Here is a 27,033-nt window from a genome sequence, read left to right as displayed (position 1 = left end):
AAAAAATAAATTCCTTCAAAGCAACTTGAACTTCCTCCTTTTTCACCATTGCCTGTTGATCATATGCTGTTTCATCAAATTCTTCTGTGTCAGCCAATTCATTTTGGTAGTGACTCCATGTACTCCAATGGTGTTGCTGTTATATGCCATCGAGTTGCTTACGACTCATAGCAACCCTATATACAACAGCCCTATACCCTCCTCTATCCTGTGCCACTCTTACCGTTTCCAACACACCTATGTCCATTAACCCTGCCACTGAATCAATCTATCTGATTGAGTGTCTTCCACTCTTGTGCTGTCCCTTCACCTTCTCAAGCATGACATCTCTCTCCAAGGACTAGTCCTTCTTGTAACATGTCTAAAGTATGTCAGATGAAGCTTCAGAATCCTTGCCTCCAAGGAGCAGCCTGGTTTTCCCCTCTTCAGGACAAACCTGTTTGTTCTCCTAGCAGTCCATGGTATATTCAGTACTCTTCTCCAGCACCACACGTCCAGCTTTCTGACACAGCAAGAAATTGCAAAGACCATGGCCTAAATCAGGCACACCTTAGTCTCCAGACTGATATTGTAGCTCTTCAGTAACTTTAAAGAGGTCTTTGAGAGCAGATTTTCCCAATGCAATTTGTCTTTTAATTTCCTGGCTGCTGGTAGCAAGAGTATTGATTGTGGAGCCAAGCAATTGCAAAGACCATGCCCTGAATCAAGTGCATCTTAGTCTCCAGACTGTTATTGTTGCTCTTTAGTACTTTAAAGAGATCTCTGACAGCAGACTTTCCCAATGCAATTAGTCTTTTAATTTCCTGGCTGCTGGTACCAAGAGTATTGATTTTGGAGCCAAGCAAACTGAAGCTGTTAAAAGTTTCAGTCTCTTCATTGTCTATCATGATGCTGCCAATCGGACCAGTGGTGAGCGAGTCTTTCTTTTCTTGATGTTGAGCCTCAATTTATATTGAACCTTCTGCAGGAAGCACTTCAGGTCCTCCTCAGTTTTAGCAAGTAGGGTTGTGTCACCTGCATAATGTTGATTATTGATAAGACTTTCTTCAATCCTTATGCCACACTCCTCATAGAGCCCAGCCTTCTGGATAATCTGTTCTGCATATAGATTGAAAAGGTATGGAGATAGGACACATCCCTCATGTACACCCTTCTCAATTTTGAACCATGTAGTGTTTCCTTGCTCTGTTCTGATGACTGCCTCCTGGTCTAAGTACAAGTTTTGCATAAGCACAATCAAGTGTTCTGAGATTCCCATGTACTCCAATTCTAGACCTAAATATTGTACCTGAATATTTGCCCAGAGAATAAATTAGAAGACAAATGCATGATTAAATGGGGGGGGCAGAATTTCCAGGACATATCATCTAATAAATATTTATTGGATTCTAACTGGTGTGTCTGGCATTGTTTTACGTCCTATGAATATAGGACAGACAAAGCAAATAGTCAGTGTTCTTATGGAACTAATGCGCTAGTGAGAGAAGACAGACAGCAAGCAGGTAAGTGGATACTAAATCTTCACAGCTCTCATAAGTACCATAGCGGAAATAAAGTAGGTTCATGAGTCTATGTGTATAGCAGGAGAGATAACTTACAGATTGTGTGGTTAAGAAAGGCCCTTTTAATGAGGTGTCGTTAAACCATGAATCTGAAGGATGGCAAAAAAAAAACAAACAAACCCCCCAAAAAAAACAAAAACCAGAAAACCCCCCAAACATTCAAGGAAAGAAACAGAGGAACCGTATGCCAGGGAAAGGAACAGAGAGGCAAAACCCTGTGGAAATTTCTGTCACATTTTGGCAAGTGAGCCTAGAGTGTAATGAATAAAGGGATCATTGTCAGAGATAAACGCTTAACTGACTCTCCCACTGAGATGCTATGAACATAACGGTGTCAAGACAGCAACTACAGAATTCGGTAAAGTGATCACAAATAGTAATAATAGCAGTTATTCTTAATGCTATTATTCCGGCCAGCACTGATAAGGAACTAGGGAATATCTTGAGATCTTTACATGTATCAACCCAGTGAATCTTCACAACTCTGTGACACAGATCCAACAGTTCCATTTTACAAATAAAAATCTGAGACAGAAAGAAGTTGAAGGACATTGCCCAAAGTCACACACTGGGTAAGTATTGGAGCTGTCTGACATAGGTGGCAGGTGGTTTTAAAGGAACAAATCGTTCTTTCTTTTACACTCCTTGACAAACACACTTCAAAGTCTTTTCTCATTTACTATCCAGTTTCTGGAAGTATGATTAACATTACAATTTTTCCATATGGCAAAGATGAGGCGTGAACTTCTTCCCCCGAGATCTCTGGACTAGAACCTGGGTCTTTGGGTTCCCAAACCTGGTATTCTTTCCATTGCAAAGAGTATGGCTTGTAGTTAGAAAACGCTTTTCCACTGTAACTTCAGGTACTCTTGACACCTCCACATCCCTGGGTAGACAAGAACATGGACCGCACAGAGCACAAGGGTGTGGGGGAACAGCTACGATGAGCTTGGATACGCCACCTCTACCCTTCCTGCCATGTGACGTTGGGTAAAAAGTTTCCTCCTTTCAGCTTGCTTTTCTCACCTGTTAAAAGGCTGGTGATAATACTACTAGTTCCTTATCCATAGAAGAGTCTTGATGGTATAATGCTTTGTGTACTCGAGTGCTAAAGGAAAGGTTAGAAATTCGGATCTGCCAGTCAGTCAGTAGGAAGAAGATACACAGTATCCTGCTCAAAAAAATCTATAGCCTTGGAAACCTGATGGAGTGATGAGCTGAAATGGACTCAATGGCAGTTTCGAGTCAGATCTGTCAGATTATGGGAAAGAGTATATGAGGCAGCACTTGAAATACCCTTAGCATGGTTTCTGGCACTGTGAACATGCAAAAAAATTATTATTATTATTGTTATTATTATTATTATTATTATTATTTACTACTACTACTAGGAAGTTCTGGTGGTGTGGTCCACGGCTAGTTGCACTGCTAACCCAATGATCGTACCTTTCTCCAGCAGCTCCACAGAAGATTAACACCCACCTCCCATGAAGTGTACAGCCTTGGAAAATCCACTAGAAGGTAAGCTACGAGTTGGCTCTGACTTGATGGACAAGAATGAATATTACCACTATTACTCAGAAAAGTTTGAAATCTTGGCGAGTCATAACCTTGTTTTGGCATCTCCATCCCTAATTCTTGTACAAGCTTTACTTTTCTATTTCACAGATGAGAACATCAAGCCCATAGGAAGAGGCAGCACTAGCCTGAGGCCGTTCTGAAAGCAAGGACCAGGCACACTGCCTGTCTTACTCTCTTTCATAACACTCTTCCTTTACTAGAGCCTTTGTTTTCCCTCTAGACCTCTACTCCTCTCATCCCTGCTAAGAAGGACCTCTCCTAAAGCATTTGCCCCCCCTTGGCTGTTGGCACATGGCTGCAGTACCCAGGCTCCCTTGGCATTCCCCTCATAGAACTGAGGCCAAGAGGGTGAGGACAGGCCTGCGGCAAGACACTGAATGTGTGAGAATGAGCCCCCACCCCAGGAATCGGGCCTGGCTGCTGCTGGCATGTTTGCTCACAACCCTTTGGCAGCTGTCCCACGATTAGAAAAAGACAAGGCAGTAAAGGCAAGACGCAGGCTCATTTCCTTGGGTAATAGGAAGTCGGGAAGCAGTTACAAGAGAAGTGTCTAGACCTCTGGCCAGGCAAAAGCAGGGACCTCGAGCACCCAGCCCAGCTTGACCCATCCGCCCCGAATAGAAGCTCCCATTCAGGGTCTCCCTCAGAGTCCAACAACCCATGGGAGCAGGGGCTGGCCCACTGTCAGACCTTCTGGGGACCCTCTCTCCCTGCTGGTCTTTGTTTGTTTTCATTCAAAAGCAAAACAAATGAAACAAACAACGAAATTCAATTTAAACAGGGCCGGAGTGCTGATGTTTCTGTTTTGTTACACCAGGGTGAGCTTAGGACAGAGAGGACTAGCCTTGACTTTCACTACTCCGACTGGTCTCATGCTGCGCTGCTGTGTACAATTATATGGATGGAGGGGCTGCAAAAGCCATTTGCCTTCTGGTGGGAGATGGAGAGGGGCGAGGAGGTGGGGTGGAAGGAGGCCAGATAGAGAGCAAAAGGTGGGTAAATGGAAGTCATATAAAAAAAATAAAATAGGTAATACTGAGATACTCAAGCAAAAATTAGAAATAAAGAGAATGACAGAAGCTGAGAAAGTCACCTATAGAATGACAGGATGAATGAGAAGTGGACAAGAAGAATGAAGTGCACAGAAAATACTTAAGCAGACAAAGAACACAAAACAAAGAAACAGAGAGGCTCCTGCCTGGTGAAACAAACAGAGGGAGGAAGGAAAGTTCATAGAATGAGGTATCAGGAGAAGGAGAGAGGAGAGGAAATGCTACAGCGTAACTATGAAATCTCGGAACTCTCAAAGACGCTAAAACTGAGGACTAGAGAGAAGATAGGAATGTGGCCCATGGCCCCAGAAGCAGAGGTGGTGGTGGTGGAAGCACGCAAGCTCAGACTTCCTGGCTCAGGCAATGGTCTTTTGTACCTGTACCACTTAACTCCTTTCATCATACCTTCTCACAGCAAGGATCAGGTTTAGCCTCCAACGCTGCTTAATTAAAGCCTGACTTCTTTCAAGTCTCTCATTCCCTGCATCTATCTCTTTTTCTTTCATTCAATTTCTGCCGCCCCCCAAAGATAGTGGTACCCTTGTTGTTGTTGTTGTTATACGATCTTGAGTTGTCTGCAGCTCATAGCAACCCTATGTACAACAGCTCTGAAGCCTGCCTAGTTAGAGCCAGTCTCGCTGACTCCGACACACCTCCCCCTATGACCCCACCAACCCTAACACACCATATTTTCAAAGGTAATTTACTGCCTCTAACCTGTAACCCAGCTCCAGGGTCAGCTACTGACTGTGTGGTAAACAACAACAACATACCATAGAGGAAGCTCTGGTGGCCTGGTGGTAAGAAGTTGCACTACAATCCCGAAGGCATGCGTTTCAAACCCACCAGCTGCTCCACAGGAGTATGGGCTATCTTCTCCTGTGTAATTTACAGCCTCTGAAATACTCCAGAGGGTCAGCTATGACTGAGTTGTGACTCCACAGCACACAACAACAGCATATCATATAGCGATATCACAAAGCATATCCTCCAAGGTTAATTCTTGGTAGAAAATAGGACTAACATTCAGGAGAAGGGACTGGGAAGAAAAAGGCTATAACTAACTCTGGTGGTCTAGGGGTAAGGAGGTGCACTGCCAACCCAAAGGCCAACAGTTTGACTCCACAAGCTCCTCTGTGGAAGAAAGAGGGCTTCTCATGCAATTTACAGTCTCGGAAAACCCCCGGGAAGTTTAGTTATGAATCTGTTACAGCTTGATAGCACATAACAATAATGATATTTCCTAGAGAACATACGCCAGGTCTCCTGGTAGCCCTAGCTGGTGGAGTTTCTCACTTAATCCCCCTGTTTCAATGGAAGAAACCATTTCAGATAACAGTGGCTTGCCCTGGATAAGTGACTTGCCGTGAATAAGTATGTGGCAGGACCAGGATTCACACCCAGCTCAGCCCGACCCCAAAACCTGTCCCCATTCTACTGCCACACATGGCCTTTTTGGCCTATGAGGGGGGGAAAAACCAAAAACACTTAACATTATGGTAAGGAATGAACAAGTGAAAATGAGAAACCCCAAAACTCACACTGGAACTATTTTAAAACTCGAGACCGAATGGGAGGAGAGCCGCCAGAGGGATAAGACTGTTCCAAACAACACCCTGGCTCCTGTTCAGAGTGGCTCAGATCCCAGGGCCATTAATAAAATAGATTTCAAAAAGAAAAGGAAGAAATGTTCAGAGTTATGGACAAGCACATTTCTAAGACAGAGGAAGAAAGGATGCCCCCCACTCCAAGAGATAGGAAAGGGAGGAAAGGGCCAATCAATGAGGAAAGGAAGGGGTGGAGGGACATATTCCTCACTTTTAATGGATGGCAGTTGATTTGTCAGCTTGCAGTGGTAATTGCTTTTGGGGTTCCATAAAACATTTCATTGCTGTCTACATAACATGCCTGCAGGATTCCAGCCCAGCTAAAGCCACGTCACCACAATGTCACCCAGACTGGGTCACTACTTCTGTCTCCGTGGAGAGGAGCCACCTGCCAGTGCTCTGTTCTTTCCTGCTAGATGCCATCTCTCCCAGTGTTCAGAGAATGGGGGTGGGATGGAGATGGAGGCATCCGAAATGAGGAATTACTACAAGGGCAGAAATAGCAGCTGTAATAATAACAACTCCTAATGTGAGCCTTTCTGAGGGAGTTCTAGTGGCTTAGTGGTAAGGAATTACACTGGAAACCCAATGGCATGTGGTTCGAATCCACAATTGCCACATGGGTGAAGGATCTCCTCCCATGTGATTAACCGCTTCTCAAACCCTGCCAGGCGGTTGGCTATGGGTTGGTTCCAATATGACGATACACCACAACAATAAAGAACCTCTACCATTGAAGAAAGCTTCTGTGCATCATTTCATCAAAGTCCCAGGGAGCCACACACCATATTATCCTTATTTTCACTGAGGAAGAAATAGAGGCTCACAGGTTGAGAAAAATCACTCAACATCACACAGTTGATAAAGGTCAGGGCAGAGATTTGAACCCATATCCATGTACCTCCAGGCTAGGATGGATGGTATAAGAGAGACAAAGGACCCAGAGGCAGTCATCAGGAATGCTTTCCACATTACCATTTTCACCATATAATGAGGCTTTGAGAGGTGATCGTGATGTTATAGATCCTAGTTTGTTAGTAAAGAAGATAGAGAATCACTCTCTTAGTCGGATCCCAAACTCACCATTCACTATGTGGACTGTGTTACCATTTGCCATCAGTCTGATTCAAACTCATAGCAATCTCATGTGACAGGACAGACTTTTCCCAAAGAATTTTCTTGACTGTAATCTTTATAGGAGCAGATTGTCAGGTCTTTCCCTGGATGGGTTCTCACATCCAAATTTTTCAGTTAACAACCTTAGTACTACCAGGTATCCTTCAGAGGACTGCAGTTATCACAATCTAAAGCATCTACTAGCTCCTCTGTGATTGTTGTTGGTGTGTACCATTAAGTCCAAACTGAGTCATAGATAACCTCCAGTGGGTTTTCAGAGGCAGTTCAGTTCAATTAGTTGCACAGAAGGATATTGCTCATTTTTCTCCTGCGATGTGGCTGGTGAGTGTTAACTGTGTGCCTTTGGGTTGGCAGTGCAACTCCTTACTACTGAACCATCAGGGCTCACTGTCCTCTCTGAAGTTTATGCAAATGCTCTACCCGCAGATATTAGACTCTTTCTTGCCTTTCGGGGGTTCTGTCGATAGAGCACTCCTGGCCCCAGTTGCTTTTGCTATTCTCTGGAGGATAAAAATTACCCTCCAAGATCTCAGAATCATCTAGGGGCAGATTAGTGATCAAAAGGCCCCGACTTCCAGGCAACTGTGATCTTCTTGACTTCGCTCCATGAAAACAGTGGGTTACTAGTAAGCCTGAAAATGCCAAGTATTCAAAAAGGCATCATGGTCTTTAAGAAAGTAATCCTTCAGATTAAGAGAGGAAAGAAGAAATGGAATCTATTTTAGTGGTGAGAAAAGTTCACAGATTGTGAGGGACTAATATTTATTGAGTACATACTTTGAGAGACTGTGCTAAGATGTTCCTTGTTTAATTCTCACTCTGTTCTACACTCTAGATTTTATTACTTCTGCTTTACAAATGCTAAAACCGAGGCTTATGGATGTAAACTGACTTATCTAAGGTCGCGTAGCTAAAAATATCAAAGCTTTATTTACATCTACCGTCTGTGACCTTTATCCCTCCACAGGTTATAAGTTACCTGAGGAGAGGAAGCTCAGCCTCACCACATTCATAGCCTCACTTCATTACACAGTCCTGGGACATAGGAAATCCTCAGAAAAATGCCTCTTCAATTAGTAAATGAGTAGTTATTGTATAAATAAAAATAGGAACAAATGAGTTGATAATTAAATGGTTGGATGATAAGAATGGTTGACTATCCTTATGGATGAATATGATGCATGGATAAACGGATGGATGAACAGATGGATAGAGAGATGGTGAATGGATCTAGTGTTGTTAGGTATCCTCAAGTTGAGTATGACTCATAGTGATCCTGTGGACAACAGATCTGAACCCTATTCTATCCTGTGCTGTCCTCACAACATCTGACACACTTGAACCCATTGCTGTAGTCACGGTGTCGATATACCTGATGAGGGTTTTCCTCTCTTTCACTGTCCCTCCACTTTCTCAAGCATGATGTCCTTCTCCAGTGGAGAGTTTCTCCCAGCAACAGGCCCAAAGCACGTGAGACATTGGGTACACTGAATAGATAAGTAACATAAACAAATCACTAGAATGTGTCAGTAAAAGGATGAATGGATGAATTGAATAAGCAATGAGTGAGGATAAACTTTTTAACAACTGTAACTTTTTAAGATTGGCAACGGAGATGCCCTATGGTTTCATAACTAGAACACATGGGGAAAATTGGTCTGTAGAGATACACAGTACAGTTTATGATGGCTGTATACAGATTATTAAAGTGGAATGGCTGAACACCGATCATTAAAGTAGAAACCAAGGGTTGTTGGTTTTTTTTTTTCATTTATGAGACTGATAGATATAAGTCTTCGGTTTCTTTTTTGTATCTCTAGGAGTTTGGAGTGAACGGCTCTCGAATACTCTGCAAAGAATGATGATGGCATAATTTCCAAAGGAGTGGAACCTATTAATAACAAAACTATGTATATATAATACAGATAGGCTTATCTAATTCTGTTCCCCCAGAGAAAATAACACCAGACAGAGACTTCTGCCCAGCTCTCCTTGGTAACTTGCCCTGTGATCTTGAACAAGCAACTTTCCCACTGAGGGCTGCAAATTCTTTATCAGTTAGATGGATGGTTTTGGACCTTTACCATTCTCTACTACACAGCTAGGGAGCTCTGGTGGCCTCATCCATACGGGGTTGTACTGCTAAGCTAAAGGCCATATCTCTTTAGAGCTGTTAATCCTTCAGATGTTTCATGAGAGAAAGATGGACAATATCCTCCCATGTGATTTACAGCTTCAAAAATGCTAGAGAATCCGCTATGAGTCACTACCAGTTCAATGGCAATACAGGGCTTGTTTTTATTTGTGTATTATGACCACACAACTGTAAACTTAGCACCTCAGTGTTCACACATACAGGTTGGCCAACACAACTTTTGCTGATCTGGACAGAATTTCTCAGGCCTTTCTTCTTAGGTTCATGATCATCCTGTCTGTTTCATGCACCCCCACACATTCAACATATCTTACTTGTAGAGACCGTCAGGCTCCAGACACTTGAAGATGACTGAGTAGATACTGACTTCAGGGACCTCTCCATGGCTTCGACCAGCTGCTACGCAAGATGTACCCAGGCCAGAGAGCAAGTCATCAGCAAAACTCAGGAATTCTCCTAGAGGGAAACAAAGCAAAATGAGCTCCCACGCTCAGGCTTAGATATCCATGCTGCCAACCAAACCCATCACGTATCTGGACACCACAGTCAGAAGGATTAGAGGACAGAGAAAGAACAGCATCTGAAAGTACTGCCAGTGAACATCCAGGCTCCAACAAGTCTTTGTTTCATTTGGGTCTCAGTTTTCTCATCAGGAAAGCAAGGATACTGGTACCTACCTTTATAAAATTGTAGCAAGGTTCAAATGAGACAAATCATTGTATAAAGAAAATAGATTAAATGGCATCAAAGACACTGAATATTGTACTTCTTTTTTATGAGTAATTATTCAGACTTTGACATCCCTATCATGGATGCCACTATTTTCTTAAATCTTCGAACAAGGTACATTATTATTTGAATTTCATTTTCTCTCTTTGTGTAAACAGTCAGTTGCTATAGCTAAGGATACGACACAGGCTTTGTATAAGCCATCCCATCTGATGCACTGTTAGTGGACTCATAAAGTATTCCACTGAGATGGACATGGAGACCCAGTCCAGCTAAGGAGGAAAGAGCACCATAATGTGATATGTAATCAAGGTCATGAGTCCAAGGAAGGAAGTGGAAGAATAAGTCCCACATGTTTTCAATCCCTGAGCTCCACGATTGAACAAACTCAATCCAGCCATGACATTTAGGAAGCAGTTGCAATTCACTAGGAAGAGGACAAGTAAAGACCAGACATTTCTGTAAAGATTATTAAAAACAATCACTGAATATATCTAGCAACATGGGATGCAGTCGTGGTTGTGATAAGAACTTGATGTGTAGGTTTGGACAAGTAAATGCCCATATCTGCACCTTAGTTTCCTTTTATGTAAAGTGAATGTGGTTGAATCATTATTTGGATTCCAGGAAAAACAAACAAAATAAGACACCGATTTCACAAAGATTAAGGCAGACAATAAATATGGCAGGAGTATGCATACTAGCAAAAATTTAGAAACAACTATAGTAGGGAGAATTTAGATAAACTAAATGTTTAAAGATAGAGAAATGACAATCTGGTTCAATGATGCGTTGGGATATTGTATAGTCATTAAAAATAGGTGCTTTGTCTGGGGAGTAAGATAATGGAGACTTTTTCTGTCTCTCTCTCTCTCTTTTTCTTTTCTTATCTCTATGTTTTAAGTAATCTACCATAAACATATATTGCTTTGGTGAAAAGGGGAAGGATCAATAAGAAAGATTTTAAAATAGAAAAAGTAAATGGGCTAGACTAAATGGCTTTTAAGTTCTCTTCTAATTCTAAAATTAGATGATTTAGGAGAGGGGAAAAAAAAAACCTGTCATGTGGAATATTTTATACCAAACAGTATAAAATAATAGGAGATTCTCCAACTGTTGTTCTCTTGTTCCCTTTTATGCTGAATGTACTTCATACCTCTACTCACTTTTACCTGTAGTAGGACAGAAGGGGAGAATGTAAGATTTAAGGACAAGCTACCATGATGGAGCCACCACAGCAGAGTCACGGTGGCCAAGAATCTGAAGAGACTGAGACCGAGAGAGAATCCATGTGGCACTCTTCAGCAGGGAACGGGTGGGCAGAATCCACAGAGCCCTTTCTTTTGGTCTTTTAAAGAAAATTTATGTACTTGACTCACAAGTGAATCCTGTAACATTGGTCTGACTACATTTCCTGGATGTCCTGGAATTCAGCTGGATAACAGCTCTATAATATATTTGTCCCTATGGTCCAATACAGCAGCTCTGATGGGTAGTGGTTTTTGTTTTTCCCTTTTCACAAAGACAGTACACCATTTATAGACTTGATATGTAGATGCCAGAGCAAATGTCTAAATCAAGCTAATGTTAGAAACACGCAATTCTGGCTTCTTTGGCCAGACAGACCTGGGGCTGAATTCCATTTCTATCATTTTTTGTAAGATTGTAAGTCATTTAACCCTTAGCTTTCCATTCTGTAACAAGGGGTTAATAATAACAACTTAGAGACTCTGAGTCAAAAAGAAGGGCCAAGCATCCAGAAAAATGCTATTTTTCTTGAACCAAAGGTTTTGCTTTAAAGTAAAGAATAAAGGAAACTTTTAAAATCACAAATAGTGACATCCCCTATATATAACTCCCTTTGGTCTTTTATGTCAGCTTCACCTTCAGTATAACCATAAACTGTTTCTTTTCTAATTGGTACTAACACAGAGCACTGTAATGCAGGGTGAAAGTTAGGAAAAGAGAGGGGGAAAGAATGAGATTGTTGACTGTTATGAAGTGAGAGCCTGTTACCCTTGGTTTCTCTGAGTTCCAAGTCTGACTGTTCACATTTGTTTTCTTTGAGCTTAGATCCATGTCTGTCTGCTTTTCAATTTGTTTCAAGACAGCCATTGAAAGACTTGGCTCTTCATGGGGAACTGAGTATACTTGTGGCCTGTATTAATAAACTATCTTGATGCCAAAAGATAGTTGTCATTTATTTTCAAATGAGCATAGCTTTCTAGATATTTTCAGAATAATTTGGACCATGGATAAAAGTTCTACAAATAGTTCAGTAAGATTAACCCAATTATAAGGTTTCTAGCTTTTGCTTAAGTGATTAGTGTAGATAACTAGTCATATTCGAGGCATTATGATGGTATTTAGGCTTTGATGCTATCTAGGACTAATGCCCTTCAAATGAAAAACAAAACTAAGAGGATTGACTTTTAGCATGTACAGTACTCGTGGCTAGAGGCAATGAGTTGCACTGCCAACCCAAAGGTGGATGGTTTGAATCCACCAGCTGCTCCATGAGACAATGATGAGGAATCTCCTCTCATGTGACATACTTGCCTCTGAAAACCTGCTGGAGAGTTAAGTTGAGAGTAGGGTCCAAAGAGTTGAGCTTTTCTTCAATTAATTCTCAAAGTAACCCAGTAAAATAAATGTTAGGACTCCAATGCAAAGTTAAGGGTGAACTCACAAAGTTAAAGGCAAAGAGTGAGATTTGAACATTCACTTTTAACTCCAAAGTAAAAATAGTTTTTAAAATACTGTACTGCTTCTCCGAAAAATGTGAACTGACGATGTTGGGATGTGAGCTTTCTTAATTCTATTCAGATTAACCTAGTAAGCGAAGTGCTATTGCCCTCATTGTAAAGGTGAAGGTAAAAATTGCAAAGCTAGGCTGGCAGAGAGTAAGATTTGAACCCCAGCCCCTCTAATGCCACAGTCAAAACTCTTCTTTTAGGCTCTGCTGCCTCCTAGAGAAAATTTTCAGACTACAGTGTTGGAAACAGAGCTTCCTCAATTCAACGTGCAATTGAATTCAAGCCACTTTCTCAGCTGTAGGATCTTGGGGGGAATAGACAATAAAAGAAATGGTCCCTGACCTTCCACAGCTTGTAATCTGACAATGAGAAGGGCTGTTAAATACAAGAATGGACCCATAAAGTAAATTGTAAGGTTTCTTTTCTTGGCCAGTCTCCTTCTGAAGGTTTCAGTGCAACCTAGGTGGAGACAGGTGCATAAGGGTGACCCCTAAATGTCATCCTTCGCCTAATGGTGAGGGTGGGGGTTGCTGGAGGGGTTAGGAGAGACTAAGAAGGTCCCTGAGTGTTTATCTATGGACAAATAGAGGTTAAAGCAACTGGGCACATGCATTGCATGTTACAATATTCCAAGCTCTGTATTTAGCAACTCTGTCATTTAAAGAGCAATAATGAGGTGTACTGGCTAAGAACTTGGGATGTTAGGTGTTTGTTTGTTTGTTTGTTTTTTAATTTTTTTATACTGGTTTACTTACAAAGTTCATAAAGTTCATATACATTGTTTTTCACACCAGACCTTTCCTCTTTCCTTTACCAATGCCACCCTTCCTCCACCCATCAAATTATGCCATCCTATATTTAAGCCCCTTTTCCCCTTGGAACCCTGCACAGTGTTCTCTACACTAATGGTCTTTAGGAGACTGAGTGAGTTCACTCGGCAAAATGCTCTCCAGTTCCTCTCATGTTTAGTAGTAATTTACAAAATCATTGTCCCTGCGTGCTGCATAGTATTCGTTCCATTGTGTGAATGTACCATAATTTCTCAATCCATTTTATTGTGGCTGGGCATTTCAGCTGCTTCCGTGATAGTTTACAGAATTCTACAGGGCTCCCAGAAGAAAAGCCTGATAATCCAATTACAAAATGGGCAAAAGACATAGAACTTGGGTTTTGAAACCTAGGTTTGCATAGGGTTGTTTTGAGTCACACACAACTCATAGCAGCCCTATGTAGTCCTTTCTACTCTGTCCTGTGCAAATTCCTTAAGCTTTCTCTTTATGATTTCCCCTATATAAAATGGTAAAGATAACAGTATCTTATTTACGGTAATGTCAGCATCATGTGAAATACTGTATACAAATGTTTTGTACCAGGTAAGAGCTTAACAACTGTATTAGCTATCATGTTTGTTTTTGTTGTTATGTTGTTGGCGAGTGATTGCTGCCATCATAACAGAGAATTAAAGACCCTTAGTAATTATGTTTTTATCCATTGTGCTTCTTTCAGAACTGAAGGCCAGAGGAACAAAAAATCATGGCTATGGCAACACAGAGATAAGAGGTAGGTTAAGTAGTTTTGGAACAAAATCTTGCCCTCTTGATTCCTTAGAGTTTTATCAGAAAGCCGACGAGATGCTAAACATTGTTGAGAACTGAGGAGGATGTGAGGCACCTTCTCCTCAATCCTATTTTTCTTCTTTACTAGATGCCTGGCCATCATACCCTTCCATTTTCTTATAGCTGGAATCTCTGAGGAAAAAGACAAATTTTGGGGGAATTATAAATTCAGTAGGTTTCTAAGTGTGTAATATGTTCTAACTTTGGTTTGCAAGTTTTATCCTTTTAACATATATGGGTCCACATTTATTTTTAAATGTTTAAAATAAAACTTGGTTTGAAAGTTATACTACTTAATACAAAACACCAAAAACTAGCAAAGTCGTCAATGTGGCATAATTGCTTAGCACTTGGCTGCTATGTGATGCTTTGGCAGTATGAGTTCCCTGGGAGAAAGACATGGAAATTTACTTTTGGAAAGATTATTGCCGTAGGAACCTTAGAGGACAGTTCTACTCTCTCCTACTGTGTTGAATCTGTCAGGATTGACTCAGTGGCAACTGGATTGAATTCCTTAAAAAAATCTGTTCTAGATTCATGCTGCATTGACTTATGGAAATGCAGGGGCTTAGGAAAGTTGAGTTCTCACTGAAGTCTTCACAGCTACCCAGTAGCAAAGTCCAGAATGAAATCCATCTCTTGCCTCTGCATCTTCCACTAGGCTGCCCTTGCCTAGGATGCTCTGTCCCCTCTTCCCTCACACGTTGTCACGGCCACAAGACAACCTCTCCTAGGACCAGTCTGCTGCTGGCCACCTCACCCATGCCTGTCCACGCTGACATTCTTTCTCTGTTTTTCTTTCCTTGAAAACAGATAGGGAGTTGGGAGTCGCAGTACAGGAATGTGCCTGTTCCCCATTATGACTCTTCTGGGGCTGTAACCTGAGTGGGCTGGGGCCAGACCCACACACATTTCTTTATCCACTCAGACTTGCGTTCGTTCCGTTCCACAGAAAAGGTTAATCACAATTCTGTTGAAGTTTCAGTACCAGACCAACAAAGCACAGAGCAATTTTTTATAGGGCTCCACCCCCTGCCTCCATTCTTTCTCCCTCCACCCCTTTCATCGCTCCCTCAATCCTCTTTCTCCTTGTTTTCCCTCTGGCTTTCTTTCTCCCCTCACCCTCTTGCTTCTGATTGAGTTGAGGTCACAGTCAAAGGCGGCCACAAGAGCAAATTGAAAACAGGTTGGGAAGAAAACAGCATAGAAATTCCAAAATGGAAGGAGCAGGGGCCGTGAGTTATTTACCTCAGGTGGGGAGAAAGGTCCCTAGTTCAGGGCTCCACACTCTTTCCAGGAAGCACCATGAGGATTGTGGGACTGTCCCAGGTCTGGCCTCTGGAATCTGCAGATGCCCTCATGTGGTGCCCTGGTGAAGGGAGCTTGCATTCCCCACCTTCCTTCACCGAGCAAAGGTAAAACATTTCTCCTGAGAGTTTGTGAAGGCCAAGAGGCATTTTTGGGGGATGGGAAAGGGCCACATCTCTCAGCTGCTGCTGGGTTTTGTTGTTTTGTGGGTTTTTTCCCCAAAATATGGTTAATATTTTCTGTAGGGAAAAGGCCAAAGTGTGGTGATTTTCATCAGCATGTGAGGATTGGTGTTATGGAGGGATGAGGGGAGAGAGTGGGGAGGGAAACCTGAAAAGGCCTAGTTCAGAATGGCTTTTCTATCACGTATTTTATCATCTCAGACTCAAAAACTCACTGCCGTGGTGTTGTATCTAATATTGGAAACGTCATTGGTTTCTACAACAGTAGTAAATATTAACAAGAAAATATGGTCCATATTTTTCTCCCTCAGAGTTGCTGGTGGATTCGAAGTGCCAGAGACTTGAGGTTAAGGAGCCCCTTTGGTTAGGAGAGGAACTCACAGCAGACTACCCTGGGCTGTTGTCTAGGGTGGAGAAAGGACCTGTGGAGATTGCTTCCTCACCTGCAAAACAAATGATTCCCTATGACCTACTGGGTGGAGAATAAATGAGATGATAGATATGGTCTAGTTAACAGTGTATAATGGGTCAGTATACTAAAGTTTGGCGGTTTGAATCCCCCCAGTGACTCTGAGGAAGAAAGATAGGCAGTCTCCTGTAAAGATATAAGGTACTGGAAAGCCAATGGATAGCTTGACTTTAGAGTTCAAATATTAGTGCCTTTTGTGTCTCTTTTTTAAAAAGCAAAACAACAAAAACTGTGGCCACAGGCTGACACAGACTCATTATCATTCCGTGTGTCCGAGTAGAACTTGTGTTCTTTTGAGATTTTAATGGTTGATTTTTTTTAAAGTACGTCACATCAAGTGTTTCTTTTGAGGTGCCTCTGGTTAGACTCAAACTCCCAACTTTCTGTTAGCAGTTAAGGACATTAGCACCCAGAAACCCCTTATTCCCATTAGGTTGCATCTGTTTGTTAAATTGCACCTTTTTCTTTGGTCAAATTCACTTGTTTTTATACATGTTACAGAATACCTCTAGAACATTCCTGCATTCTGCAAAAGAAGCCATTTTGGAAGGCAGAGAGAGAAGGAAAAATGGGGAGGGGAGTAAGTGGAGAGGAAAGGAGAACATTTATTTGGCTCTATGACATGCATGAAAAATGCTACACATTTTCAGTTACATTGTCTTAATTAAATATTCAAAACAAACAATGTCTTGATTAATATTCAATACTGCCCAGTGGATTAAGTTGTGCTTTTACAGGTGAGGAAACAGGTTCAGGAGAGGTTAAATAACTTGCTTAACCACATTCACATAGAAACGGGAGAATATGGGTCAGAACCAGGTCATTTGGAATCTAAGGATCATGCTTTCCCCACTAAATCACATCTGCCCTTCAGACTCTGAGGTGCTTAAGACAGGAATTGTGCGTTATCTTAAGTATCACCTCTGTGTCACCAGAGCCCAGCATTAGGTCAGCTGTACAGTTATTTACTGACTTTTGTGGAACCAAACTTTATTGTCTGGCGCCTGCATTCAGCCCTCATCCCCCACCCCTATCTACCCAGTGCCAGCACCTGGCGTTAGAACTCTAAGTGGAGTGAGGCAGCCTGTCTCCTGTGTGATCTGACCCCTTCCAGAGGGCACAGGACTCATGTAGTGCAGGCAAGAAGGTGCTGTCAATAAAACATGAGCCCCTCAAAAGGTAATGGGAGTCTAACAAAGAAGTCTAGCAATGTGTACAAGAACACCCATATGCCAGGCATCTTGCTAGGGGACTTCTAGTTAATTCTTTCCTCAGCCCTCTAAGGGAACATCTTTTGGTGTGATCTTACCTGAATGCATTTATTTTTACCAATGCTCAAATTTTTATACACACACACACATATAACATACACACACATATAACATACACACACACATATAACATACACACACACATCTATTTGTTGTTGACTGCCTTTTAAATCAAGCATGGCTAATAGTGACCCTATGAACAAAAGGCCTGAAGCCTTTCTATAACTATTGACATTTAGCAAAGCTCATAGAGATTCCGAAGGAGGATGCTACTCCTGATATATATATATATATTTTTACTACTACTGACTCAATTCCAATTCTCCATTGGGTGTTGGGAACTGTAAATATTTACGGGAGAATACCGCCCATCCTTCTCCCAAGGAGTGGCTGGTGGATTCAAACAGTTGACCTTGTAATTTATAGCCTAATAGGCCATACACTATCCACATCCAGCTTACCCTTCAAAACTCAAACCAGCTGTCCTTCGGTTGATTCCAATTTATGGTGACCCTGTTGTCAGAGTAGACGTGCCCCATAGAGATTTCTTGGCTGTAATCTTCACACAAGATGATTGCCAGGCCTTTCTTCAGCAACATCACTTACTGGGTTTGAACCAACAACCTTTAGTCTAGTGCAAACTATTTCTGTCACTCATCTTCTTCTAATTAGATCTCCAGTTTTCCACTGAGGAACCAGTACTCTCCTAGTCTTTGTAATTTAGGTGATGCAGCTGACTCTGAGAGGAATGGGAATCCCAGAACACTTGATCGTTCTAATGTGAAACTTATACTTGGACCAGGAGGCAGTCGTCAGAACAGAGCAAGGAAACACTGCATGGTTCAAAATTGAGAAGGGCGTACGCCAGGGATGCATCCTATCTCCATACCTTTTCAACCTATATGCAGAACAGATTATCAGGGAGGCTGGGCTCTATGAGGAGAAATGTGGGGTCAAGATTGGTGGACGAATTATCAACAATCTGCGCTATGCGGATGACATAACCCTGCTTGCTGAAACTGAGGAGGACCTGAAGCGCCTGCTGCAGAGTGTCAAGGACTGCAGTCTACAATGCGGATTGAGGCTCAATGTCAAGAAGACAAAGATTCTCACCACTGGACCAATTGGCAGCATCAGGATGGATGGTGAAGAGATTGAGATTGTTCACAGCTTTAGTTTGCTTGGCTCCATAGTCAACAGTCTTGGCACCAGCAGCCAGGAAATTAAAAGGCACATTGCCATGGGAAAGTCTGCTGTTAGGGACCTCTCCAAAGTGCTGAAGAGCAGTGGTGTCTCTCTGGAGACTAAGGTGTGTCTGAAACAGGCCATGGTCTTCGCAATCACCTGTTATGCATCAGAGAGTTGGACAATGACCAAGGAGGATAGAAGGAGAATTGATGTCTTTGAGCTGTGGTGCTGGAGAAGAGTATTGAAAATACCATGGACTGCTAGGAAAACAAACAGATTTGTCCTGGAGAGGGTTAAACCAGGTGGCTCCTTGGAGGCAAGGATTCTGAGGCTCCGTCTAACTTACTTTGGACATGTTGTGAGGAGAGACCGGTCCTTAGAGTGGGACATCATGCTTGGGAGGGTGGAGGGACGGCGCAGGAGAGGAAGGCCCTCTATGAGGTGGATTGATTCAGTGACTGGGATAATTGGGATGGGAGTGTCGGAGACAGTGCAATTGGCACAGGACAGAGCGGAGTTTAGGGCTGTTGTACATAGGGTCGCTATGAGTCGCAGGCGACTCGACGGCACATAACAACATAACAACAAATCCCTCTAAGCTCCAGAAACAGGAATGTAATCAATGACCAGTCATTCTGTATGAAGCTTAAGAAAACATGGACATGCCTAGTAAAACAGATCAAGTCCTGATGATATTGTATGAAGACCTGGACCCACTGTGTTTGAAGCTAGGTTTATCCATGGATATTTCAGATAGAGGCCTATTTTCCCTTTTATACCAAAGCTGGTTCCCATTTGTTTTCCGTTTCTTGCAACCAGGAGCTCTACAAATCCTCTGATGTAAGTTTTATGATTGCTATTTTATAAATTTAAAAAAAAAATTCACAGATCTCAAGCAAGCTGCCCAAGGTCACACTCCATTCAATCTCAAACAAGTTGCCCAAGGTCACACTCTATCCAAGCAACAAGGATTAGATTCAAATTCAGAACTGTCAGCCTCTAAAAAACTCAAGGCTTTCCCGTCATAAACCATGGACTCAGGCTGGGAATACAAAGATCCTATTATCCAACATGAATAATCCAGCTGAGTATCTCCAAGGTCCGGCCCGCTTCCTCTGGCCCTGTCTTTCTCTGACCTCATTGCTTATTCACTCTTCCTCACTCACTCTGGCCACCCTGACATTTCTTTTCTTCCTCTACAACGTGAGGCGCACTTCTACCTCAGGACCTGGGCACCTCTACTCTCCAGTCCTGGAAAGCTCACAGTTCTAGCTTTACAGAGGTCTGTCCCTCTCCTTCTCCTCATCCCTATTTACACACCATTCCTCATAAAGGTCTTCTCTGAGATGTAGGGTCATTATTTCCTGGGTCTATCCAGACAATTGGCCTAACACTGTTTTTAGATTCTGTTCCACTCTTAGTCCAGTGAGTAGCACTTGAGATCTTAAAAGCTTGTGAACAGTCACCTGAGATACAATAGTAATTCGTCTCTATTCACTTGAAACAGCCGAGGGAGGAGGCCTGAGAATCAGAGAAGAAAATTGGCTGCCACTTCAGTGATGCCTAGCTATCATCACTAAAGGTCTTGATCAAGGACCTATATTAAAAGGTGGAAAGGTATGTGGAATAGACATGCAAACTAATAAGAAAACCAGACTTAACTGGATACACAGAGACTGAGAAAAATCCCAAAACTATGCTGAGAAGCAATCTTTAGGGTTTTTTGTATTGTTTTGTGTGTGTGTGTGTGTGTGTGTGTGTGTGTGCCATCAAATCAGATCTGACTGGTACAGGAGGAGATTGCCCCTCCTTCTCCAGTAGAGGATCTGGTGGATTTGAATCGCACGCCTCTAGGATTGCAGTGCAGCTTCTTGCCACAGGCCACCAGAGCTCCCTGAGAAACTATCTTTAAACCTTAAATCAAAATTATTTGCTAGAACAACAAACTAAACCATTTATTCCTGTAAGAACTATCTTAAGCACAGCACTATTATAAAGACTTATCTTTAAGCAGTTACCCTGACAACAGTTAATATAAAGCATCAAAACTCAAACTCATTGCTGTCTAGTTATAATCAGCTCATAGCTGACCCTGCGGTGGGTTTTCAGATACTGTAAGCAGCGCAGGATCAGACTGGCTATCTTTCTTCCATAGAGCAGCTTAATGGGTGTGAACCACTTTCCTTAAAGGTTGGTGGAAGCAGCTAGTGGATGTGAACCACTTTCCTTAAAGGTTGGCAGCACCACTACCTACCCACTAAGCCAGAAAAATCAGCTGCTAACTGAAAGACTAGAAGTTCAAGTCCTACCAGGGGCACCTTGAAAGAAAGGCCTGGTGGTCTAGTTCTAAGAAAATTAGCCATTGAAAACCCTATGGAGCACATTTTTACTCTCATCACATAAGGCTGCCATGAGCCATAAGTGGCTTGATGGCAACTGTACAGAAACTGTACCCAGAAAGCAAGAGTGAGGAAAAGGGAGGGATGAGCCTCTAGAAAAATAAGCCACCAAATGATGGGGCTGGATTCTTCAGGGACTATCTGACAAGTGAACCAAATGACTGCCAGAGTGTATGCCTGAAAATTGGGGAGTGGTAGCACACATCCTTTGACTGGGAGGCTCCCCCAGGAGTGTTCACCTCCCCACACATTTTAGCTGTGCTCGCTTTCAGGCCTAGGGAGCACTCCTGACCTCAGAGAAGGTGGAGAGGCATGTGCTCGCATTGACTCAGGTCCCTAGAAGCACAAGGTTGGTGTTTGTGTGCACAGAACCATCCACCACAGCTGCAGCTGAAACACATCAGCCAAAGGACTATCGTCCAGCCCTAGTCCGCTCCTAAGACTCAATCTCTGTCTCTGAGAGGTTGGTAGAAAGAACCATTCAGTGTCTTCTTCACTGAAGTGTGAGACAAACCTTATAACACTATTGTTCAAACAGCCCACAGACATTAATCAACTGCCAGGGAACAGACTATGCCCTGTGGACACAGCTCTGAATCACAGAGGCAAGGCCCCTGCCACAGTGCTTACAATTTAGCAAAGAATTACAATGGTTGCTTTTACGAGTGACCTACCCAGAGTCCTGCAACTTATTATTAACCCAGGATTTAATAATATTAACCTCAGCATTAATATGCACTTGGCTAATTGAGCTTGCCCTTTTCTACGGTTGGATTAATTAGGCTATAAAAGCCCTCGTCATCCCCACCACCGTGAGGACAAATGATGCTAATGCAGTTGGCTGCAGTGGGTATTGCTAACATGTGTGAGGGCTGCTGGTGTGGGAACCAGACTGGGAGGAAGAGGAAGGTGGAGGGAAAGTCAAGGCCTCGCAACTCTATCACTCTTCAAGGACCAGAGTGTGTGTTTTTTGTATCACACTCATTTGTGGAGAACATTCTTCTACTTCTTTTCTTTTTAAAATCATGCTTCCTAGTGTTACACTATTAGAGTGAAAAGTCTACACAATGTGCTTCTCATCAGCTTCTCAGCTCCTCTAGCACATCTGACTTTCTCTGGGTTGAACTCTTCATTCAGCATCTCTTTCTCTATACCAAAGAGAGGGAACCATGCGGGTGGAGGGTGGGCCCCAATATCTCTTCTGTCCACACATCTGAGGAGCAATCACATCATTCCACAGAGCTGGGCTTATTGCTCCAAGAAAACAGAGCTGAAAGAATTGAGGCAACTTGTCTGAAGATACAGCAGCTATGTTAGCTAAGTTAGGATTTGAACGTAGACTCATCCAGTTCCAAAGTCAATGGCCTTCCCATCACTCATTCATTCTTTCTTATTCTCAATGACATTGAGTCCATTTCCATCTCATAGCTGACTCCCAGTGTGTTTCTATAGCTGTAACTTACACAGGAAGAGATGGCCCATCTTTGTTCCAAGGTGTGAACCACCAGGGAAGCGTGGCCTTTGGATTAGCAGCACATTTCTCTACAGAGTACAAAATCAACACAACATGTAAAACCCAGTTTCTGCTGAGTCCATTTAGACTCATAGTGGGCCTACATGTGTCAGAGTGGACCTGCAGTTCATGGAGTTTTGAATTTTTTGGTGGATAATCAAAGCCTTTCTTCTGAGGTTCCTGGATGTAGATTTAAACTACCAAGGTCATTTAGTTCCAATTTCACAAAAAGCAGAATCTCAGAGGAGGTCACCAGTGTGGATCGTTTGCTGTGGAGGTGATCTCAGGAAGCAGGAATGAGGCACTGGGCAGGCTAAAGCAGGGAATGTCAACGGGAAGATGCATCATTGGGTGTGCTGCTCTAAGCAACAAGGCTTGGCCCTGCAGGAGCCTGGACACTACTCCTTTTCCTCTAACCCTCTAACCTAAAAGTAGTGGTTCCCACCTACACTTCCTACACATCCCTCCTTCACTGTGGAACTGCAAGCATCCAGAGCAGAAGACAGTGAGGGACTAGGGTTTCACGGGCATCAACTTTTGATTGAGTTGGAATGAGCAACCTCATGAAGCCAAAGAGCACTACCTCAGGAATCAAGAAATATGGGCTGGAGCTCTGTACGACCTTGTTTAGCCCTTTCTGCCAAAACATCTAACCAAAGTAGGAAAAGAAGCTCATCAAGCCCTCTCCCACCCACCACGTGATCTGATCTTGCCACTAGCCCCGAAGATCCAACCCTTCGTGTTACTTTCCTTCCCCTAATGACTTCCCTTTCTAATTCTTGGTCTCCCTGGGACCTTTGTGCAGCCAGCCGTCTGACTCCTTCCCTGGCATTTCTGTTCAATTGTCTCTCTGCTGCCCCACCTCAGCCATCCACATCAGCAGCCAGCAATCCTTTGACTTCCGCTTCCTTCTGTGAGCATTGGTTTTCTTCTTCACAGCCCTCTCTTTTGGTTCAGCCCTTTATAAGTTCACACCTTCTACTCCTCGTATGTAACCAGTACAGGTTCTCTGTGAAAATTTCCATTTTACATCAAAGGAAACTGAAGCTTAGGGGAGGAATACGTCTGCCTAAGGAGGTGGGATTGGGACTGGATCATAAGTTTCTTGACCCCTAAGGAACCCTGATGGCATGGTGCATGCAGGAAGGAGCTGCTAACCAAAAAGTTGGTAGTTCAAATCTACCAGCTGCTTCATTGGAGAAAGATGGGCCATCATCACCTGTTAAGATTTACATTCCTAGAAATTGAATGGAAGGACAGTATGAGTTAGAACTGATGAGATAACAGTGGGAATAGAGTTTGGTTTTGGTAATCTAGGGCTGATGAATCCAAGTGGCATAACTGTGCCTACTGGTTAAGTGCTCAACCTCTGACAGAAAGGTCAGTAGTTTGAAGCCACTATCTGTTCTACAGAAGAAATATGGGTGTGGGGGTTAGAATGATGCTACCACAAAGATTTAGAGTCTTGGAAACCTTGTGAGGTTTCCTATTCTGTCCTATAGTGTCACTGGGAGTTGGACTGGCTTGATAACAATAGGGTAATCCAGAATTTATAATCTCTAGAAGGTGTAAACAGTGAAATTTTTCCTATTGTGACTGACTTCCTCTGAAAGGCCACCAAGTAGGTCAACTATGGGTCGGTTCTGACTCTACAGCACACAACAACAACTGGAAAGTTGGTAGTTCAAATCCACCCAGGGGTATATTAGAAGAAAATTCCAACTATCTATTTCCAAAACACCACAACTATTGAAACCCCGCTAGAGCACAGTTCAACTTTGACACCAATAGGGTCTCATGAGTCTGAATTTATTCAATAGCAATTGGTTTTAATCTAATGCTTTAGCAGCTATACTATGCTGAGGCTGTGAATGGAATTACAAAGAACAGCTTTGTAACCCTCTCCCTACAGCACCCAATCAGGCAGAAACACTGACTGGGCCTCTGTAAAGGCTTTTGGATTTATACAATTACATTTACCAAAACACCAAAATTAAATGCCCTTCGGGGAAGGAAAAGTAGCAGAAAAGACAAGACTGTGCCCAGTCAACTCCACAGCACCTAACGGCAGCGAGTCTGTATCCTAGCTTTACTAAAGAACTCAAAGTAAGCTACTTAATCTTTGCAAGCCTCCTTTTCTTCATCTGTGAAATGAGTGTCAAAGTATGTATTTTAACAAAAACATTTTGAAAACATTTAGACAATCCATGCAAATTGCTTAGCACACTGCCTGGTACATAGTTACCCTCAGTGAAGGATAGTTTTCTTGTTATTATTAGTATCACAAAAAATACCAGTTGATGAAAACAAGGGTGTGGGAAGAAATTCAACAAACCAAGGAACGTGAATTATCCTCATGAGTTTACCTCTTGCTCCTCGCAACAAGAATTCACAACTATGTGCCCAGAGATTAAAAATTGCTGAATGCCCAAAGTTTCCCTCCTTTCTCTAAATATAAACCACAAAGTTTGTGGTTAGCAGATAGCTAGGATATCTTCAGCAGATAAAGGAACCTCTATTTGTCTTTCTTCTTTTAACCTAGGGTGAGACTAAGCAGTAAAGCCAAGCTAGACCAGGACCCTCCAAGGACTCCATTGAGACAGTAGTGGGGGGGGGGGGTCCTGGTCTAACTTGGCTTTGGGGACGGGCCTGCTGATGAGATTCTGAGACCATTCCTCTCCTCTACTTACTTGCTCCATCACACTCACTCACACAAACATATGCATGCGCCCCTTCTCATTCCATCCATGTGTTCCAACTCTACCACAGCCAGCCTCCAGAAGGGTGGAAAGGAGGCTTGAGCAAAGATGAGTCAGGTTTTCTGGTCGTGCAAGCAGCACCATTCTACAAGGCAGAGGTGAATCACTGAGAAGAAGTCGGGAAGTGGAAGGTGACAGAAGAGGTAGAATTCCAAATCAGAGACAGACAGACAGATGGAGAGATATAGGCAAGGGTACACAGGGACAGAATGAGAGCCAGAAAAAAAAATCTGCTGGAAAGACAAAGTCAGAGGTCAGAAAGCAGGCCAGACTCTCTACTAGGGAAAGACATGAGGGGACACAGACAGAAACAGAGAGCAGTGGACACATTAATGGAGACACAGTGAGGGAGAGATGTTGTTGTAAGTTGACTACAACTCATAAGGACCCTATAAACAACAGGTCTGGACCATGCCCTATTCTGCATCACCTCCACCGTCTCTGACATGCTCAAATCCATTGTTACAGTCATTGTGTCAATCCATCTTATAGGGGGTCATCTTCTCTTTTTCTGATCCTCTACCTCTCCCAGCATGCTGTCTTTTTCCAAGGACTCATAACAATATGTCCAAAGTATATGAGACAAATTTTCACCATCCTTGATTCTAAGGAGCTCTGGTTATACTTTCCCCAAGACATATTTGGGTTTGGCAGTCCATGGGATATTCAGTACTCTTCTCCAACAAGACAGTGTAAAGGCATTCTTTCTTCTGTCATCTTTATTCATTGCCCAATATTCAGATGCACAGGAAGTAGTTGGAAACAAACATGGTTTGGATCAAATATACCTTACTCTTTAATCTTATGTCATCCTTGCTCATTAGCATTTTGGAGACGTCCTTGACAGTGGATTTTCCCAATGCAATATGCCTTTAGACTGCTTCTACCATGAGTGTTGATTATGGATCTAGATAAAATAGTTGACTACTTCAATCTCTTCTTCATCTATCATGATGTTGTCTATTGGCCCACTGAAATTCTTTTTGCTTTCTTGATGTTGAGATACAACTCATATTGAAAGCAATCGTCTTTGATCTTCAGTAAGTTGTTTCAAGTTCTCTTCACTTTTAGCAAGAAAGCTTGTGTCCTCTGCATAACGCAGGTTGTTAATTAATTATCCTCCAACCCTAATGCAACATTATTTTCATAAAGTCCAGCTTCTTGAATAAATTTCTCAACATACAGATTTAATAGGTATGGAGAAAGAATACAACCATGAAACACACCTTTTCTGATTTTAAACCATGCAGCAGTCCTTTATTCTATTTGGACAATAGTTTTTGGGCCAAACATACAAGTTTCTCATGAACACAAATGTTCTAGGATTCCCATTCTTCTCAATGTTTGCCATCATTTGTTATGATCCACACAAATGCCTTTGCAGAACGTTTTTCTGGCATTCTCTGCTTTCAGCCAAGATCCATCTGACATCCTTTGTGCCATGGTCCATTTGGAATCCAGCTTGAATATCTGTCAGTTCTCTACTGATGTACCATTTGGGACATTTTAAAATAATATTCAGTGAGATTTTACTTGCATGTGTTATTAGTGATATTGTCAATGAAAAAAGAATCATAAATACAGAAGATGATGAGGAACAAGAGGAAGGAAGGGAGAGAATTAGGAAGGTAGAGAGGAAGGGAAGAATGAAGGAAGGAAGGAAGGGAGGAGATGGATAAAAAGAAGGGAGGGAGAGAGGAAGGGTGGGAGTTAGAGAAGGAAAGAAAGGGAATGACTAATGATCCTTCT

The 27,033-nt window shown here is 42.5% G+C and overlaps 1 protein-coding gene across 3 annotated transcripts in view; it reads right to left on the bottom strand.

The window, feature by feature from the left end:
* Positions 1 to 27,033, bottom strand: part of ASTN2 (astrotactin 2) — an 895,904-nt gene that overhangs the window by 79,590 nt on the left and 789,281 nt on the right. For all 3 annotated transcript variants that reach the window (XM_006890703.1, XM_006890704.1, XM_006890705.1), the window contains one exon: positions 9,409 to 9,550. In XM_006890703.1, the coding sequence (XP_006890765.1) occupies positions 9,409 to 9,550 (142 nt within the window). The remainder of the gene's footprint in view (positions 1 to 9,408; positions 9,551 to 27,033) is intronic.

The sequence above is a fragment of the Elephantulus edwardii genome, unplaced genomic scaffold (assembly GCF_000299155.1).
Source record: "Elephantulus edwardii isolate Elephantulus edwardi_28Jun2011 unplaced genomic scaffold, EleEdw1.0 scaffold00092, whole genome shotgun sequence".
Classification (NCBI taxonomy): domain Eukaryota; kingdom Metazoa; phylum Chordata; class Mammalia; order Macroscelidea; family Macroscelididae; genus Elephantulus; species Elephantulus edwardii.
The sequence above is the reverse complement of the archived record's forward strand: the minus strand, read 5'-3'. Positions and strand labels throughout refer to the sequence as shown.